Below are 19,499 nucleotides of genomic sequence, written 5' to 3'. Positions count from 1 at the left end.
GTGTCCCCTCTTCTCCATGTCTCTTCTACATCAACATGTGTCCCCTCTTCTTCATGTCTCTTCTACATCAACATGTGTCCCCTCTTCTTCATGTCTCTTCTACATCAACATGTGTCCCCTCTTCTTCATGTCTCTTCTACATCAACATGTGTCCCCTCTTCTTCATGTCTCTTCTACATCAACATGTGTCCCCTCTTCTTCATGTCTCTTCTACATCAACATGTGTCCCCTCTTCTTCATGTCTCTTCTTCATCAACATGTGTCCCCTCTTCTTCATGTCTCTTCTACATCAACATGTGTCCCCTCTTCTTCATGTCTCTTCTACATCAACATGTGTCCCCTCTTCTTCATGTCTCTTCTACATCAACATGTGTCCCCTCTTCTTCATGTCTCTTCTACATCAACATGTGTCCCCTCTTCTTCATGTCTCTTCTACATCAACATGTGTCCCCTCTTCTTCATGTCTCTTCTACATCAACATGTGTCCCCTCTTCTTCATGTCTCTTCTTCATCAACATGTGTCCCCTCTTCTTCATGTCTCTTCTACATCAACATGTGTCCCCTCTTCTTCATGTCTCTTCTACATCAACATGTGTCCCCTCTTCTTCATGTCTCTTCTACATCAACATGTGTCCCCTCTTCTTCATGTCTCTTCTACATCAACATGTGTCCCCTCTTCTTCATGTCTCTTCTACATCAACATGTGTCCCCTCTTCTTCATGTCTCTTCTACATCAACATGTGTCCCCTCTTCTTCATGTCTCTTCTTCATCAACATGTGTCCCCTCTTCTTCATGTCTCTTCTTCATCAACATGTGTCCCCTCTGTGGAAAGAGACTCTGAAAGTTTCAGGAACAAAGATTCTCTCTCTTTTTGATCCATTTCTATAAAAACCTGTCTGAAAATGAGCCGATCAGATTTTGGCCACTTTATGATGTCATAACGATGTTTTGTCTTGTGTAACCATTAGCCAATCACCAACCAAGGTAACCCCCCCCCCCCCCCCCCCCCCCCCCCCTTATCACCTGAATCTCCACCTAGAGCACCATTGAGTTCTTTTTAACCAAATCTCTCTCAGAGGGGCGTGGGGAGGGGCTCCTTATTTTCATCTGAAGTAACAGACACAGAATCAGCACTTTGGAAACAGGGCTGAAACAGAGGGGATTATGGGATGCTGCAATGATCTGTTTGGTGTTTTGATACAAACACTTCAGAGACATGTTCTGTATATATCTGAGACCTATAATATATTGATGAAAAACAGTATAATAGGGGACCTTTAAATGTATCTCTTTAAATGTGCAAATCCTTGTTTTATAAATTATAAATTCATATGTTATAGCTTATGATTTTGACACTTTGACAGCTAAAAGCATGACATGTGCCATCAATATTTATGAAGCCTAGAGGGCGGTTCTTAATGGTATTTGTGACCTCCTGACTCTAGTCAGTGGAGTCTTGTGCAAACAAAAGGTCAGATTGTGTCCTTATTGTTGTCTTGAGAAATGTCCTTGTGACTGAAACATGGTCTTTTTTAAATAAGTGTGTGGGCAGATTCTTTGAAATACGATTTTGTCCTTGACGAACACTTTAGTAAATGAAAACTGATCCATGATCTTAGTTTTTGATACTGTAAAGCAATATACCCGGGAGAGAACAGTCTTTTTATAATGTAACCAAGTTAACGTCACAGAGCGAGGACACTTGAATGGTATCCAAGCAAAAACCACATTAGCCCCCTAACTAAAGTGCAATCTTGTGGCATTTTAGGGTTAAGAAATTCATAGTAGAGAAGTAGCAGACTATTGTGACACAGTTTTCCTCATGTTGTGCGTTACCGAGACAGTTTATAACGTGACGTCCACCAACAACGTTATTTTAAAGGGGACCTATCATGCAAAATGCACTTTTGTACGTCTTTTCTACATGAATATATGTCCCCGGTGTTCCAGGGAACTCACCAAGTGTCAGAAAACACAACCCTCTCTATTTTCCTCCATACCCAAATCTCTAAAAAAGGGGCTGCAACGGATCTGATACAAACTGATCCAGATTTGAACACTGTCCTGACGTCAGGACGGTGGCGCTACGGCTATTGGGCCAACTCCACCAATCAGGAGGAGACAGCCACGGCCATTGCCGTTCCAAAGCGCTGGAGACATTGTAGTACATATGCCAGGCCTGTAGGTGGTGCTGTTCTCACAGAATCAGCCCTTGCTAAAACAGGGGTAAAAAAAGTGCAAATTGAGCGAAATGAGGCATGGCTAAAATGCATGATCTGTTTGGTATTTTGAAAAAAAAAAAGTATAAATATGCCTTATATAGGTATGGTCCTACACTATGTTATTCAAATATAGCATGATAGGTCCACTTTAACTTCAAATGTTCTGGTAAACTGACTGAAGTAGTTCAGATAACATACCCTCAACTCTCCTGTTATTACTAATATCGACTGTATGGCTATTACTGACTTCTGCACTAACCCCAGACTCATTCATGGACTAGCGCTCATGCTACGTTGCAGTTAAGAGCCACAGATTAAAGTACAGTATATTGAACACTGCTATGGATAAATTGGCTTTACTTTGGCCTTTACAAAAATACATGTGTTCCCTTTGGTGTGGCAGGTGTACAGTTACTGGAGAAACACTGCTTTTTCTCAGTGTTGTTGAGGCAATTTGGGAACAGACATGTTAAGCTAACTAACTTTGCCACACAGTCATTTCTGTAATGGCTCGCTTTAATCACGTTTAACATTACTAAGATCTAGCAACTAGGTAAGAGTGTGTGTAGTTAACCCCTTTGTTCATTACTTTAATAGGTCTGTGGGGTATTGTTGCTCTTAATGACTGCTTTGCTAGAGCTGTGTTTACTCTGATCAGACTGTTGCTTTTCCCACCAGTGTTATGAACTCCTTCGATGCGAAGAAAACTATAAAACAAGACACAAGTTGTAAAGTTACCAGAATTGTCATTAAAAGTTATCTCACATGTTGTATGCAATCACACCAAATTAAGTTAGAGCACTGTCTAAGCTCTTAATAGCTAAGATATAACGGTTCCAGTTTCTGTTTCGGGTGAATTTGCAACCGTTAGTGTTGGGAAAATACTGAATATACTCTTCCAATCTGAGAGTAACGTGATAACAAAGGTATCCCAACTGTAGCTGTGAACATGACAGGATGTATGATTACCTAGAAGAGCATCAGGACTGTTTGAGGCATATGATAGCTATGTGATTAACATGATGATTCAGCCTCTATGGAGATAGACATATGACAAGCATGCTCATTTCTGACGTGGAGCTAATCTGAAGTAAACATTGAATACTGCTTTCTATTCCTCCATCTTGTGACTGTGTAACTCCCTCTCTTGGATATCAGCATGTGAAGGACACTGTTCAGGAACTAGTTGATGCTCTGTATGTGATGACTACTTCCATTCTGGAGAGGATCACACATACATGGATCCTGAGATTGAAGATCAAGCCGGTGACCAGTGATATTTTTCTAACAGTTAGCATACTGACGTTTTGACGTAGGGGTCGGAGAAGCCGTTGGCGTCCATGGCGGCGAGGTGAGCGCAGCGGATGATCCCCACCACCAGACACGACTTCTGGGTGTTGTACTTCAGAGAGATCATGATGCGTCCTCGCTCCTCCAGGGACTTGTCCTCTGTCTTGTTGACCTGCAGAGTTAAAACACAAAGACAATATTTAGAGATGGCAAAAGTACACACATCCTTTACTCAAGTAGAAGTACAGATACTCGTGTTTAAAAATACTCTGGTAAAAGTAGAAGTACTGACTAAACTTCTTTACTCAAGTAAAAGTAAAGAGGGCTTTGAAATGTACTTCAGTAAAAAGTACCCATAACTAGCAGCTGTTTTAAAGAGTACCTGACCTCCCTTTATATTAATAGAACAATAATGTCATTGTTAGCTAATGAATGTTTCCATGCTGAACAACGGCAACATGACAACGTTTTCATTGGTCCCTCTTCTTTAGAGAAGACCAGGAAATGATGGATACACGGATCGTGTTCAAATCAATAGGCACGCAATGACTCTAAATAATAATGATCACGCCACCAAACACACATTCAAACTAAAGGAACCAGCCTGTTTGGAAAATGTAAGAAGTAAAAGCAAAAAGTCGTGGAGTAAAGTACTGATACCAGAAAGATTTACTTAAAGGTCCCATGTCATGCTTTTCCGGTTATTACCCGCCCCCTTGTGTTATGAAGGTTTTTCTGCATGTAAACGGTCTGAAGAGTCACAAACCCTCAAAGTACACCCTGTAGCGAGTAAAACTCTAACACAGAAAAGGCCTGTCTATGCTGCCCCAGAACGCCTCGTTGGACATTTCTCTTTGTCTTCCTGGGTACAGTGACGTGCCCATACCCAAATGGACCTAGTGGAGCCTCGCAGCGGCGAAACTGTGGCGCGCTTACACTGTAGGTGCGCCGCGTTTGGGGGTGCGGGTGCTAGTGGAGCCTCGCAGATGGGGGTGCTGCAGCCCCCTCAGCACCCCCCCCTTCCCACGTCCATTCGCAATGTCTCACTGTCTCTCAGACCCCACGCAGCAAGCAGGAAATGAACCCAGCTGACACTGTCCGCGCCGCGCAACGTCCCGCCAACACGGCACCCAGACCCCACGCAGAGCATTCTCATCTGTTTGTCATTACTGGTGTCATTTCCTGGTTGCTAACTAACGCCATTGTAACACATAATCACTGATGTTCCGCTGTAACGGTGGTGGAACAGAGTGGGCGAGCTGACCAATCAGAGCACAGTGGGCTCACAGGGAGGGGGGGTGGGCAGGAGCTCCAACAAGCCATGTAGGACAGAGAGTGAATACACATACTATACAGAGATGCTGTATGAGAAACCAATGTGAGTTTAGAAAATTGCACAATTTAAATATATTCTAGTAGACCTCAACAATGGAATTATGATCAGTAGAAATGGCCAAGACATGGGACCTTCAAGTACAGTAATGAAGTCTTTGTACTCCACTACTTCCCACCTCTGGAAATAATCCCCAGTGTTACAAAGTGAACAACATTGAAATGTAAATGCTACAGAGTGTCAGTGTTTCCCCTCATGCCCAGAATCATTTGAAAGCATCTGATGTTTTCTCATTTCTGGCATCGGCATCATTGGATCAAACCAAAGCTTTAATTTCCAACATGATATTAATCCGTGCAGACAGAAACATCATTACCTGGAAATGTTCTCACTCCCAGTAGTGTTTGTTCTTTATTTAAAACAGCATTTAGTTAAAGCGTGTCAATTAAAAAAAATATACAGCAGCTTTTTGACATTTGTGTGTCCTGAAATTGGCTGCACGATTTTGAAAACATGTCTTGAATAATTGCGAATATTTTGACAAATAGTGCAATTGAGATATGTTTCGCCATATGAGGAAATATTCATTTATAAAATGCAAACTACTTGCCATTGATAGTTATTATTTAAATGATCATAGTGGGATTTTATAATATATATTATTATTTAATTTAAGAGCATCTGTACCAAACAAGGATTTTTTATTTAGTCTTTAAAATACCAGGAATTCTCTGCAGCACCAAAATACTTAATTCAGATATTTTGAAATATTTTCCAAATATAGATTGGATTAGATTAGATTAGATTACTTCATTGTCATTACATAATGCAAGCATAGTGTAACGAAATTAGGAGAGTCTAACCAGAGTACAAACAGTCAGTTATATACACATCTATCAGCAGTCTGTACAAAATAAATGATAAAAGTAAAGGTAAATATATTTAAAATGTTTAAATAAGAATAAATACACTGAGCGTAAATACAGTATACAGCAGTATATAGTACTTACTCCGGCTGTGTATTGGCATATTTCTGACCCTTAAAATGTAATAAATTGTGCAGCTGTAGTCCTGAAAAGCAGCCAAACTCTGATTGGCTGATTGATGTCAACTCTGTGGTGGATGGTGAGTAAATAGCCTCATCAAAAATTAATCTGCCATGATTTTTAGAGACAAGAAAAACATCTGAAGTGACAAAAGCGAGCCACATTTTCCTTCAGTATAAATGCAAACATGTCCTCACCTTGTCCATTACCTAATTGGATTTTTCAGCATGTTATTTAAAAAGTCCCCTGTGAGCTAATTAACTGATTAATCGGTCGAACGATTGCTGCTCATTCAGTGATAAACACCGAGGATCTTCAAGCTTGCAGTTCTACCTTTTCCCGCCGTTTGATGAAATATCAATCAGTCAATGAGTCAGTTCTGTTAAAGGTTAGTGCTTTTACTTTTCTCACATCATTTATTCGCTCCCCGGGACACATGAAGCTCCCCATAGAGAAAAATATATACCGCCGTGTTTGACTTCTTACAGAAAAGCAGCCCATTCCACTAAAGAGCAATGTTTTCCTTTTTTATTTCGCCAATGACTTAGAAATGCAATTTACCAGAAACACTCCGCAGAGGCTGATTGTGTGAATATGCACCGAGCTTTCCCGTACATCAGCATTATTTTCGACCACACATACAGTGAAAGAGCGTTCATATCAGCGGCAGAGGAAACGCTCCGAGGCTTAACAACTTCAAGCTTATCAGGAGCTGGAGAAATGTGGGAATTGGGAGTTCTTTCAATTTGGTTTGTGCCATTTTCAAATTGATATGCATTAAAGTTTTTACGTCTTAGAAATTACTTCTCATTGGAGAAAACACACATTTAGTCCTAGAAAAAGTAGTTTAAATGACTTTGTTTCTTGATGAGTCCTTTAGAGATAACAACTTCCTGTCTTATTTGCACAATTCTGACTAGCTCTCCCCAGTGGTTTTATTAAATCAATGTACTATAAAGCAATCAGGTCTGCACATTTATGACAATTATCTGCGTCCATGCGTGTCCATGTGTTACAAGTAGAAATACATTGGAATAAATGGAAACGGTTTGCCCTTGTGTTGAACTCATGGATGTTTTATAACGTCTGGAAACCATTGCCAAGAAGGTGCCCATTTATTTAAAGGGGACCTATCATGCAAAATGCACTTTTGTACGTCTTGTATACATGAATATGTGTCCCCGGTGTTCCAGGGAACTCACCAAGTGTCAGAAAACACAACCCTCTCTATTTTCCTCCATACCCAAATCTCTAAAAAAGGGGCTGCAACGGATCTGATAAAAACTGATCCAGATTTGAACACTGTCCTGACGTCAGGACGGTGGCGCTACGGCTATTGGGCCAACTCCACCAATCAGGAGGAGACAGCCACGGCCATTGCCGTTCGAAAGCGCTGGAGACGCTGTAGTACATATGCCAGGCCTGTAGGTGGTGCTGTTCTCACAGAATCAGCCCTTGCTAAAACAGAGCTAAAAATGGTCAAATTGAGCGAAATGAGGCATGGCTAAAATGCATGATCTGTTTGGTATTTTGAAAAAAAAAAAGTATAAATATGCCTTATATAGGTATGGTCCTACACTATATTATTCAAATATAGCATGATAGGTCCACTTTAAACAAATAAGGACTGAATAAGCTGAAAAACGCTTATCACTTCCTGCTTTGCACATGCTCAGTCCTTACACTTTACGATTAGGTGACGTCATGCACATTTTTTATTTTAAAATTCATAGCTAAAGACCAACACATGGTCTCTTCTGCAATTCAAGGTTTTAGCAGTTACCTAAGTCAATAATACATTTCTACAAACACAACAGTCCATTCGAAAGAGGCCCTATTCTGCTTTTTGGGGTTTGTCCCTTTCCTTTAGTGTGTTATGTAAGTTTTAGTGCATGTAAATGGTCTGCAAAGGCTAAAATCCCTACGTTCTGGCTCCATTGGACTCCTTTGTTTACTTCCAGAACGTCATGACATCACTACATAACACTTGCACTTATATTAGCTAGCGCTCCCACACATTGTACGACATTGTACGTGATAGGCTAAGAGGCGGGACATCTCTAAGCCAATCACCAATCACAACAGAGCCGGCCAGCTAACCAATCAGAGCAGACTGGGCTCTGGTTTCAGACAGAGGGTGAAAAGAGGTGCTGCAGCACAGGCAGAATGAGAGCTTTTTGAACATTAAAGCATGGAGACATGTCACAGTAGAGACACTACATACTGATATACACCTGAACATCAGCAGGAGAGGACTCTTTAAAGTAGAGACACTACATACTGATATACACCTGAACATCAGCAGGAGAGGACTCTTTAAAGTAGAGACACTACATACTGATATACACCTGAACATCAGCAGGAGAGGACTCTTTAAAGTAGAGACACTACATACTGATATACACCTGAACATCAGCAGGAGAGGACTCTTTAAAGTAGAGACACTACATACTGATATACACCTGAACATCAGCTGGAGAGGACTCTTTAAAGTAGAGCCACTACATACTGATATACACCTGAACATCAGCAGGAGAGGACTCTTTAAAGTAGAGACACTACATACTGATATACACCTGAACATCAGCAGGAGAGGACTCTTTAAAGTAGAGACACTACATACTGATATACACCTGAACATCAGCAGGAGAGGACTCTTTAAAGTAGAGACACTACATACTGATATATACCTGACCATCAGCAGGAGAGGACTCTTTAAAGTAGAGACACTACATACTGATATACACCTGAACATCAGCAGGAGAGGACTCTTTAAAGTAGAGACACTACATACTGATATATACCTGACCATCAGCAGGAGAGGACTCTTTAAAGTAGAGACACTACATACTGATATACACCTGAAAATGAGCAGAATAGATTTTAATAATAAAATGAACATGCGAACAGAAAAGTCTCCCCAGACTTCTGGCTCTGTTTGTTGGATACGTTTCACAGCAACCCGTCCTGCAGGGTCCACAGCGGGATGCTAATCAGAAATCTCCGGGGAGTGGACTCTCTCTCCGTGAATCACTGACGACTTTTACACGACGTCTCTCTGGACTCGTGTGCTCGGCATCCATTTCATCTGCCACGCCAACATGTTTCAGTTTACTGTCAGATCCATTTCCTGTCTCCTCCTCTCATTTTGGACAACTGTTCTCTCTGTGTCCGTTTAACAAGATGCACTCGGTGACAAGAGGCTGACAGGAACCACAAGAGACAGGAAGTGAGGGGGGAAGTTCAAACCTCACAGAGGACGCTAGAAATCAATTAACAAATGAAGCTCAGCGCAAGTTCAACCAGGAAGACCGTCTTTACTCATTCATTTACTATGGCCATGTTACTACTCTCTCTCCTCTCAATAAGTGATCGGGGGCGTCACTCCCCAGCTTAACCAATCACTTCGCTCTATTCACACAAGCCTATCATAGCGCTCCGCTAAACCTTTTAAATCTGCTCTCCCCCCTCTGACAGCTGCCATTTCAGGTGACTCGACGCAGCCCTCCTCCACCCCTTTTCACCTCCTGTCCCTCTGAATCCAGGGTCAAGCTAAGCCCCTCCCCTTCAGACCGACTCCAACTATCCATTCACCACCACCAGGGTCAAACTAAGCCCCTCCCCTTCAGACAGAACCCAACTATCCATTCACCACCACCAGGGTCAAGCTAAGCCACTCCCCTTCAGACCGACCCCAACTATCCATTCACCACCACCAGGGTCAAGCTAAGCCCCTCCCCTTCAGACCGAACCCAACTATCCATTTACCACCACCAGGGTCAAGCTAAGCCCCTCCCCTTCAGACCGAACCCAACTATCCATTTACCACCACCAGGGTCAAGCTAAGCCACTCCCCTTCAGACCGACCCCAACTATCCATTCACCACCACCAGGGTCAAGCTAAGCCACTCCCCTTCAGACCGACCCCAACTATCCATTCACCACCACCAGGGTCAAGCTAAGCCACTCCCCTTCAGACCGACCCCAACTATCCATTCACCACCACCAGGGTCAAGCTAAGCCACTCCCCTTCAGACCGAACCCAACTATCCATTCACCACCACAAGGGTCAAGCTAAGCCACTCCCCTTCAGACCGAACCCAACTATCCATTCACCACCACCAGTGTCTAGACCCCGGGGGGTTTCATCGGATCGGTTCTCCCCTCCCGAATGATACTCCTGTACGGGGCCTAATCGTCAAACCTCCATTACATTCATTTGTGTATTCCTGGCAATACATATGTATTCTTACATCAACACGTCTCTCCTGATTGAAATGCAGATGTCTTATTTTCTATTTAAAACTCACAGATAATCCATGGAGCATGGCTGGCCTTTTTGCTTTAACTTGACTTCTTCTCTTTGTTATTTTTTAATCGGGTAGATAAATAAGCTATGAAAAACATGCATCGTTATACAATATTTGTAATGATATCCGATTAAGGTTTGCGTTAGAACAAGTGAAAATAAAGTGGCAAAGTTAAATGACATCAGAAGTGGAAAGAGTTTGGCTCTTTGACAGCTGAGTTGACAGCCTGACTAGTAATATGTATGTACATTTGAGTGTTATTAAATGCTCATACGATGATAACACCTCATTATTTTGACACACGTAACTACAACAGTACATGAGAATGACCTGAATAAACACACACAACTAACAGACTAAATGAAATACGATAAAACATTAAGAATCACAAATGAACACAACATGCTGCTCTCTTTCACAGAGCTTCATTTCCCTTTTTCCAAACATTAAATCCACTTACACAAACAAACACGCTGCTGTGCATTCTCCAGCTAATTGTACCATTGCCTGACATAAAACTCAATTAAGATTGGCTGGAGGATGCCCACGAATTGAATTAAATGCGCAGCATAACCGGACACCTCGGAAGTGACTGTCTGAAGACGGCTGTAAATGAAAGTAGAGCTGAATAACACAGATATGCATCACTTTCTGTTTCTCTAGCTAGCAACAAAGCAGCAACAATAATGTTAAAGGGGAAGTGACCGGCTTCCAGGAAATACTCAGTCCCTTAGGAGCTTCCAGGAAATACTCAGTCCCTTAGGAGCTTCCAGGAAAACAGGTCAGGTGATATCCTGGAATAAAGGGAAGCTTTCCATGTACTGCAGCCATGATCAATTCCAATTTCCTTTACAGTACAAAGTGGGAAAACCCGTCATTAAATACAAGTGTCTGATCCTTTGCTGTTCACACATTTCTGTGCCAGATGTCATTATCCTGCTGTCCTGCCTGATGCTCACATTATTATTATTCTTTTTTCGCGGCACCTGAAAGATCGGTGACATCCACCTGAATCCATCTTTTTGAAAGCTCAATAAAATAAATTTCCTCCCTTACTGTAAATCAAAAAACCTTCTATGATTTGTTGTCAATAAGGTTATTTATTATTAAAGATACAACTATTTATCTTCATTTGGTTTGCATAATGTCATTAAATAGTTACAAAATGGTTGTTTTTCTGGGTAAAACCAAAATATATCCACTATTATATGAATAAAAAACTGTGAAAATGTAGAAGAATCTCAAATGAAAGGCTGGAAATGTCATTATTTTTTAAATGTTTGCTTGAAAGATATCTTAGACAATTTATCAATGTATTCAAATCTCTGTCAGTGTTACATTAATGTGGCTGTACAAAAATGTACCCTTGTTGTTCTCCTGAACTTCCCCACTCAATCTATCAAGACCTGAGCAGTTGTGTAGAAGTCCAAGGCTTAAGGCACGGGCCGGCGCATATCGCTCAAAGGAATCCCTGGCCATATGAACTTTGACCCTCGGAGATAGAGAGGCAGAACGTGTCTGCTCCCTTAGGATAGGTCTGAGAGACAGGGGTAGGAAGAGAGAAGTAAGAAACAGAGGAAGAGAGGCACAACGTGTCTACGTAAAATAAAATAGTTTGAGGGAAAGGGGTGAAGAAATACAAAGTGAGAACCTGAAATGAAAAGGCACCACATTGCGTAAATGCTTCCCTTAGAATAGGGTGCATGAATGAAATCATATTCATCATTTTTGTGGTATATTGGTTAGAGTCTCTCCATGTTGAGACGAGCTGAGAAAACGTAATATTTAAGGTGCATCGTTTACATTTAGTAGAGATGTTTTTAGACTTTTAAGCATGTTGTTTTATGCATTTCTACTACACTATATTTAACTTTTGACAGGTCCATTTCACCAGTCGACAGCCTGTCTGATATTTATGAGCCTGACAGTCCAAATCCACCTTAAAAGACACACCGCTGGGTTTTTTACGACAAACCGTTCGGTGCCTTTTTCTCTCCAACACTGCAAACAGTATTTCATGTGCAGTCCAAACTCCTTATCTGTTATACTTCAAGAGGAAGTGGAGCAGAAAGCCTCTTTCTCTGAGCTCCTTCTCTCTGCATCCAGCTTCACTTTGAAGGATTTCTATGTGAAACGTGTCCAAACTCTGCCTGTCAGAGTAAGACACATATGCAGCTTTTTCCAAAATAGTCAACAACCCAACAGAGACACAAACATCTGCTTCTCTGAAAGCCTCTGCATGTTGTGATGGTTAACATAGATGTGTTAAAAGCTCCGACACGGTGACGTTACTGAAAGGAAATGCATTAAAAGACAAACAGAGCACGTATGGAGTGAGTCCATCTACTCTCTGCTGTGGTTGCAAGCAGTTCTCACATTCAATTATCTGAATAATTTTCACATTTAGTCACGGGGAAGGTATAGATTCAGCGGGAAACATCATGAGAGGAAGTGCTGCTTGTGGTTCAGGATATAAAAATACATGTGAGTCAGATATCAGATCTGACCTTGTCTATTGTACATCATTAATTGTTACTCCCACGTCATCACCTTACAGAGATTCTGATTCATGCCATAACGATGTAGAGAGGTGATGTTTCATATAAAAAAAACTATAAAAAATGGTTCTACCCGAATGAAATCATGTTTTTTGGTGCCGCAATGATAAGTGACTGAAAAAATTCACCAACTATTTTGATATTTATACATTTTTCAAGGAATTGTTAATGTTATTTAAAGTGGACCTATCATGCTATATTTAAAAAATATATTGTAGGGCCATACCTATATAAAACATGTCTGTGAAGTTTTTTTTTCAAAATACCAAACAGATCATGCATTGTAGCCATCCCTCATACTGCTCAAACCCCTCTTTTGCAGCCCTGTTAGAGAAATGCAGATTTTAGGTCCTTAGCTTGAAAAAAATAAATAAGAGGAGGCGGAGCCAATGCCTGATCAGAATTCTACCAGAGATAAAGTTAAATTCTGCTGTGATAAAACGCCATCCTGTTCTAAACCACGTCAAGGATTATTTCTGAAACAGTATGGGGCTCAAATGCTTTTTCTCTTGTAGGTTTACCACAAGGTGAGTTCTTTTTTTATTTCCTGCTTTTTAAACACATGTGCTCTCCAGTACAGGTTAGCTCTGAGTGTTAGCGAGGCTTGCTAATGTAAACAAAGACGTCCAAAACACGTCAGGCATTGTTTCTGATAGCAACTTTCTGTGGGTCCGCCGACGTCACCACGGATGGACACGTCAGTTCGGATGGAAATCTGTATCCGCTCGTTGTACACCCGTTTTAAAAGATTTGGGTACGGAGGAAAAGAGAGAGGGTTTTATTTTCTGACGCTGCGTGAGTTCCCCGACACACCGGGGACACATATTGATGCATAACAGACATCACAAAGTGCATTTTGCATGATAGGTCCCCTTTAAGTTGAAAAGCTGTTTTCAGCCTCTTAAAGGTGATTATGATTTTATAATTATTATTATTTGAGTAATGCTGCTTTTTGCTGTTTTAAATCATATTAAAATTAATATTTTTGGGTTTTCCATTGACATAAAATCACATTTAAAGAAATCACGTTAGAGTTACAGAAACGGAAATAGACATTTTTCACTTTCACATGAAAAATGAACATATTCCTGTAAAACTGGAATAAATATAGTTTTCACAGCAGCATATAATAGATGGGGGAAAACTTCTGAAGCAATTGGAAACAGGACTCAGAGAGACACGAGGAGAGCTGGAGCTTTGATGGCAAACACTGCTGGTTTATTTGGAGTTACGGTCGGAGAATTGACACGACATGCGGTGTGTCACGAGTTGACACAGCGGTTGCCAAACCAATTCTGAAGAACTCTTTCTGTAGCTCGATGTTTAACTAGTTCAGAGTGTAATCATCAACATTCTTTATCAGCGAGACTAAAGCAATATGGACCCTGAATCTAACTAGAGCTCTCGTCCATAGAAAAGAATGTGCGCCAGGGAACCTACGTCCCTGAACAGTAAACTACCTCATGGCGGCTTGTGCTCGGTCATAGACTGGCATCAACAATGCGCCCAAGCTCCTCCCCCTTAAGAGAGATAGCAGCAATACCCAAGCTCCTCCCCCTTAAGAGAGATAGCAGCAATACCCAAGCTCCTCCCCCTTAAGAGAGATAGCAGCAATACCTAAGCTCCTCCCCCTTAAGAGAGATAGCAGCAATACCCAAGCTCCTCCCCCTTAAGAGAGATAGCAGCAATACCCAAGCTCCTCCCCCTTAAGAGAGATAGCAGCAATACCCAAGCTCCTCCCCCTTAAGAGAGATAGCAGCAATACCCAAGCTCCTCCCCCTTAAGAGAGATAGCAGCAATACCCAAGCTCCTCCCCCTTAAGAGAGATAGCAGCAATACCCAAGCTCCTCCCCCTTAAGAGAGATAGCAGCAATACCCAAGCTCCTCCCCCTTAAGAGAGATAGCAGCAATACCCAAGGCCGTAGAACTATGCCGTGGGAAAAGAGACAGTAAAGAGAGAAAACGATTAACTGGGTCGAAGGTTGAATACCTAAGCAAATTATTCCCTAACAATAGATATTGTAGAAGAATTATGACCTGCTTAACTTCAATAGCTATGCAAATGGTAATACAGAAGTGTACGTTGAAATACATCGCATTTTCTTTACGTTTTTCGTCGTGGCATTGCATCCTGTATCGAGATTTGTGTCGTTTCACTGCTATTGGTATCTTTTATATAGTTAGACATACATGATCTAAAAAAACCAAGGTTTAACATGTATCGTCTTCGCTCTAGTTTCTCACTTATTAACCATGAAATCACATTTAGAGATACTTCTGTCAGACCCACCGGCAGCTGTTTCTCCAGGCAGTTGTTGAAGTTTTTGATTTGGTTGGGCTTCAGCTTCTTGAGGGGGATTCTCGTTTCCCCGATGAACTCGTTGTGTCTGAATTTGTCCTCATCACACACGGAAATCCTGAAAGAAAAGAGAAGAGAGAATAAAGCTGGGCTCAGGATATTTCTTGTGCTGCAGATATGAAGCTTTAAACAATAAAACCACCTGAAGCTCATCATCCTCCATCGCAGGGATTCAATTCAAACTCTTCTCTATAAATCTGACTCTTTAGCACTGAAGCAACGCCCTGATGTTTCTGCAGAGTTCATGAGACTTTTGTCAGACTCCATCAGCCTGACAGAGGATGATGGGATAATTACGCTTTTAGGATGCATTCGGCCATCTCCAGATCAAAACACTATTCTAAAGTGAGAGGAAGAAGATGTTTCAGAAGATGGAAAAATAACTTTGTTCTGTCAATGTCAAAACTATTTGAAACCAAATCAGGACTTTAACTTCCTTTCACTGTGCAGATTTTATAGATTTGATTACTGCACTGTGCAGAGTTTCATGGTGCATTCAGTTGGCTTTTGTTTTCACTGCTGTTTGTTGGTTTATACGTCTGTTAACATAAAAACTTCTGCTCCTATTTTGATAAAACTACATAAAGAGGTGAAGCTATAAGGCTCGTTTGAGATGAGCGAGACCGACGCAGACCTGCGCAATTGCGACCGCCGTCTTGCTAGTGCGTTGCATGATGGTTAGTCATTTTGTCCGACTTGGGGTGCGTCTCACTTCGGTTATTTTTCATTTCCTCGCTCCTCGGGCTCGGTATCACCGGAAGTTGATTTGTCTGCGCCATCTTGAGTAGCGTCCCAATGGCCTTATTTGTGCCGGAGGACCGAGGATCGAGGAGTGATAACGGAGGAGCGATAACCGAGGAACTACCAGACCATCCTCCGGTGAAATCCTCAGACACTCGCCCCGCCCCCTTATTGTGTATCGCTCACTGATTGGATGATGAAGCGCATGCACCGATCTGGCTGCTGTCAGACGATCAGCTGTGCGGCGTCACAAACGGACGTCGCTTTACGTGACGCTCCGGAGGAAACGACGTCCCATTGCTCTTGAAACTAATTTCCCTGCTTCTCGTGGTTTCCTTGCGTCTCTCCATGCTTCCCTGGTGGGAGGGACTAGACGCAGGGAAACGACCCAAGTGAGGGACGCAAGGAATCCATTTAACCGAAGTGAGATGCACCTTTGCTCTGGAGGCTCGACTGCATGAGACGTTGAAATATCGCGGGACAAAGACGCCGGAAGCCTTGAGAGTGAGGCGGAGCAGTTTCTCTCCACGAGCTGCAAAAGCGAAATGCTTGATGGGAAACGACTCGCTGGTATCTCGAGCTGAGCGCTCATTGGTGGTCTTTACCCCGTGCTGGAGATGAAACTCTCCATTGGCTCGGCAAAAGTTTGTTGTTGTTTAGTGTCAGTTTTACGTCGCCACTTCCATTCACTTTTTTCATCATCGTTCCACAATGTTTATCATCATTACATTAATATCTATATATTTTATACTATACTTGCACTGCTTACCGTTTTCATACTTTATATATCTTAGCATATTCATACAACACACTGTTCATACTGTTCATACTGCTCATAGGCTGCTGTGTATATCTAGTGTATTCATACCCCTCACTGTTTATTCATCATTCAATTCATTCTATATTTTATTCTGTAGATTGTGTACATTACTTTTCACTTTACTGCTTTGTGCACTCCTGGTTAGAAGCTAAACTGCATTTCGTTGTCTCAGTACCTGTAATCTGTGCAATAACAAGTTGAATCTAATCTTGAGCAGGAACAAATGTATTTACTTAGTACATATCTGACATTAACGATTAAACACATTTGTGCATTCTTTATAAATGCAAACCGAGTCAGGTCGACTCCGAGCTGTCCGACTTCAGGCGAGCTTTTTGAGACCCCCCCCCCGGCTGCAATCGGCTATTCTCGTCTACTTTCGAGGCGAGCCGCAGCTCGTCTCAAACAAGCCTATTGGCTATAAGGAATAACTGAATTTCATTCGGAGTTGAATAACAGCGTGGATACAATCACAATTGTTCACCAGAGCTGCACTAATCAATTCACTTTAAAAGAAATATTTCCTGCAAAAATGACCAAATAATTCTGTGTATGAAAATAAATATTTTTGCGTTTTGGACTGAAAAACAAAACATTTAAAGACGTTATCTTCAACTGTGGACCTTGAGAAACGGTGAGGGACACTTTTCACTATTTTGAGGAATTTTATTGCAAATTAATTTCGTTGTACTATTTGTAATAACAATAAATGTAATCTAATTTAATCTAATATAACAGAGGCAGGCTTTTTAATTGTGAAACAAAGGATTCTCGATTAAATGGGTAAGGTCAAGAAAAGCAACACTTTATTAATAGAACAGATTTCATTACAATAAAACTCCATGTTCTTTATGATTAGATTATAATCTTTGGTTGCATCCCTATTTTTTTATTTGATCCAATTGAAAACCTTGAAGTCTCAGTGGAGTATTCAGATTGTGTCGATACAGAATGGATAACATAACATAATGAAAACGTTTCTGACGTATGCATTGAAGGAAACGGCTTTGGTGTACGTCTCATATTATATAATGTGTTCGTTTTCAATCCTCTGAACCCATAAACACTTGCTTCATCTTTTCAGTGCATCCTCTCCTGTAAGTCTGCCAGTGTAGTCTCCGATCAATAGAAGAAGATCCCTTATATCACACACTGACCTGCACATACAGTACACAGCAGCGACGTGCAGTCAGTGGAGGCAGGGGAGGCAGAGCCTCACCTGTCATACTCCAATGTAACGGAAAAACAATTAAAGAAAAACTAAATAATAATAATAATAAAATGTCTCCACTGATCTTGTGTAAATGTGATTTCTGTATGATTCCAATCGCATTTTATAGTCAAAATCAGCAAATTTGCCGAGCTCCGCTACGGGAGCGATGAGAAGTGAGGCAAGCACGAGCACTGCCTCACGTAAACCCACAGTAACTTGCTGGAGCGCGGGCACTAATTTAGCGGGGCCACTTATTTTGTGAGCGCGCTCAAGCCATTTACTGTGGGGTGACGCATTCTGAGGGGAGGCACAGATGAGCTCTGCCTCAATTCAGAATGTGTCACCCCACAGAAACTGGCTGGAAAGCGGGCCCTAAGCGCATGCCTGTTACCATCTCACTGTAGGTCACCAATGTGATGTTTGTAGATCCCTTTATTACATTTATCCTCGCCATCCATAGTCTCTAAATAACTTATTTCACGTATATATCATATTTAGGCTCGCTGGTCTTATCATACAACGGCAATGAAACAATTACATGGGGAGGCAGCCATAACCTCTGCCGCACTGAAGGGGGCGCACGTGAGCCCACAGGTTCTTGTTGCTACTGTTATTCTACCGCAAACAACAAACACAACTTTTGAAACTACAGGAAGATAAGGAGGACTTTTACAAAACAGTAATAGAGATTGTTGTCCAGAAGGATAGCATGGACTTATATTCATCTTCAAGTCAAGGTAAGACCACAACTGTAATTAAAATGGGATCTTACTTAGAAAGAACAATCCAATATTTAGATTTTGGGTATCCTTTTGTTGATCGGTCTGTTTAAAATTAATCATAGCATCAGACTAAAAAAGCTTTTGAAAATAACAGAATATTTCGATTAAGGTCAAAATAGGCTATAATATTTGTAAATCTGACTGAAAGAGTCAGTGCCTCACCAGCCATGAACCTCACCGCACGTCACTGGTACACAGAGCTTCACTTACACTCCTGATCTATATTCCTCTCCAGCGTTTCATTACAATTATAATGAATGTCGATTATTGGTGTGAACCCGCGCTGCTCTCCTCAGATCTGGGTCCTGGATAAATGCAGGATATGTAAGCACTGACATGACATGATTCACACTCATGTAGTGGAGTACGCTTCGTGTCAAGTGCTTTTCTCCCAACAATCAGCCTCTGGAAACATGCAGCCTTTGTGCAGCAGTGATGTGTGTTAGCATCTTGTGTAGGGGATGTAATCACAACGAAACACACAGAAGTTATAATATCTGCTGCAAGGACAGGTGCACATCTCAATCTGTGGAGGCTCCTCTCTCTGTATTGTTCCAGGAGAATGGATAATCAAGGTGCTGTTTGTGAAGAGATGTGTGTGGCTTTTGTGCATGCGAGCGTTAATCAGATCATATCTCTCAGGAGGTGTCGGAATAATTGACGTCTATTGTTTTTGCGGGAGTGAAACGCTCATATCTTCCCTGCACTGCAACACACAAAAAACTAGATAAATGTGTGTGAGTGTTGTCAGTTTATAACAATAACATGATAACCAACAATAACCTGAAAGTTGGTGGGATTTATCCTTGAATGTTTGTGCAAAA

At 41.5% G+C, this 19,499-nt stretch overlaps 1 protein-coding gene across 1 annotated transcript in view; it reads right to left on the bottom strand.

The window, feature by feature from the left end:
- The window catches only part of doc2b (double C2-like domains, beta), a 173,478-nt gene that overhangs the window by 14,107 nt on the left and 139,872 nt on the right, over nt 1-19,499 (bottom strand). Inside the window, exons 5-6 of the mRNA XM_034114158.1 lie at nt 15,051-15,177; nt 3,528-3,685 (exon numbers count right to left, since the gene is read on the bottom strand). Coding sequence (XP_033970049.1) covers nt 3,528-3,685; nt 15,051-15,177 — 285 coding nt within the window. The remainder of the gene's footprint in view (nt 1-3,527; nt 3,686-15,050; nt 15,178-19,499) is intronic.

Source organism: Trematomus bernacchii, unplaced genomic scaffold, assembly GCF_902827165.1.
Source record: "Trematomus bernacchii unplaced genomic scaffold, fTreBer1.1, whole genome shotgun sequence".
Taxonomy (NCBI): Eukaryota; Metazoa; Chordata; class Actinopteri; order Perciformes; family Nototheniidae; genus Trematomus; species Trematomus bernacchii.
The sequence above is the reverse complement of the archived record's forward strand: the minus strand, read 5'-3'. Positions and strand labels throughout refer to the sequence as shown.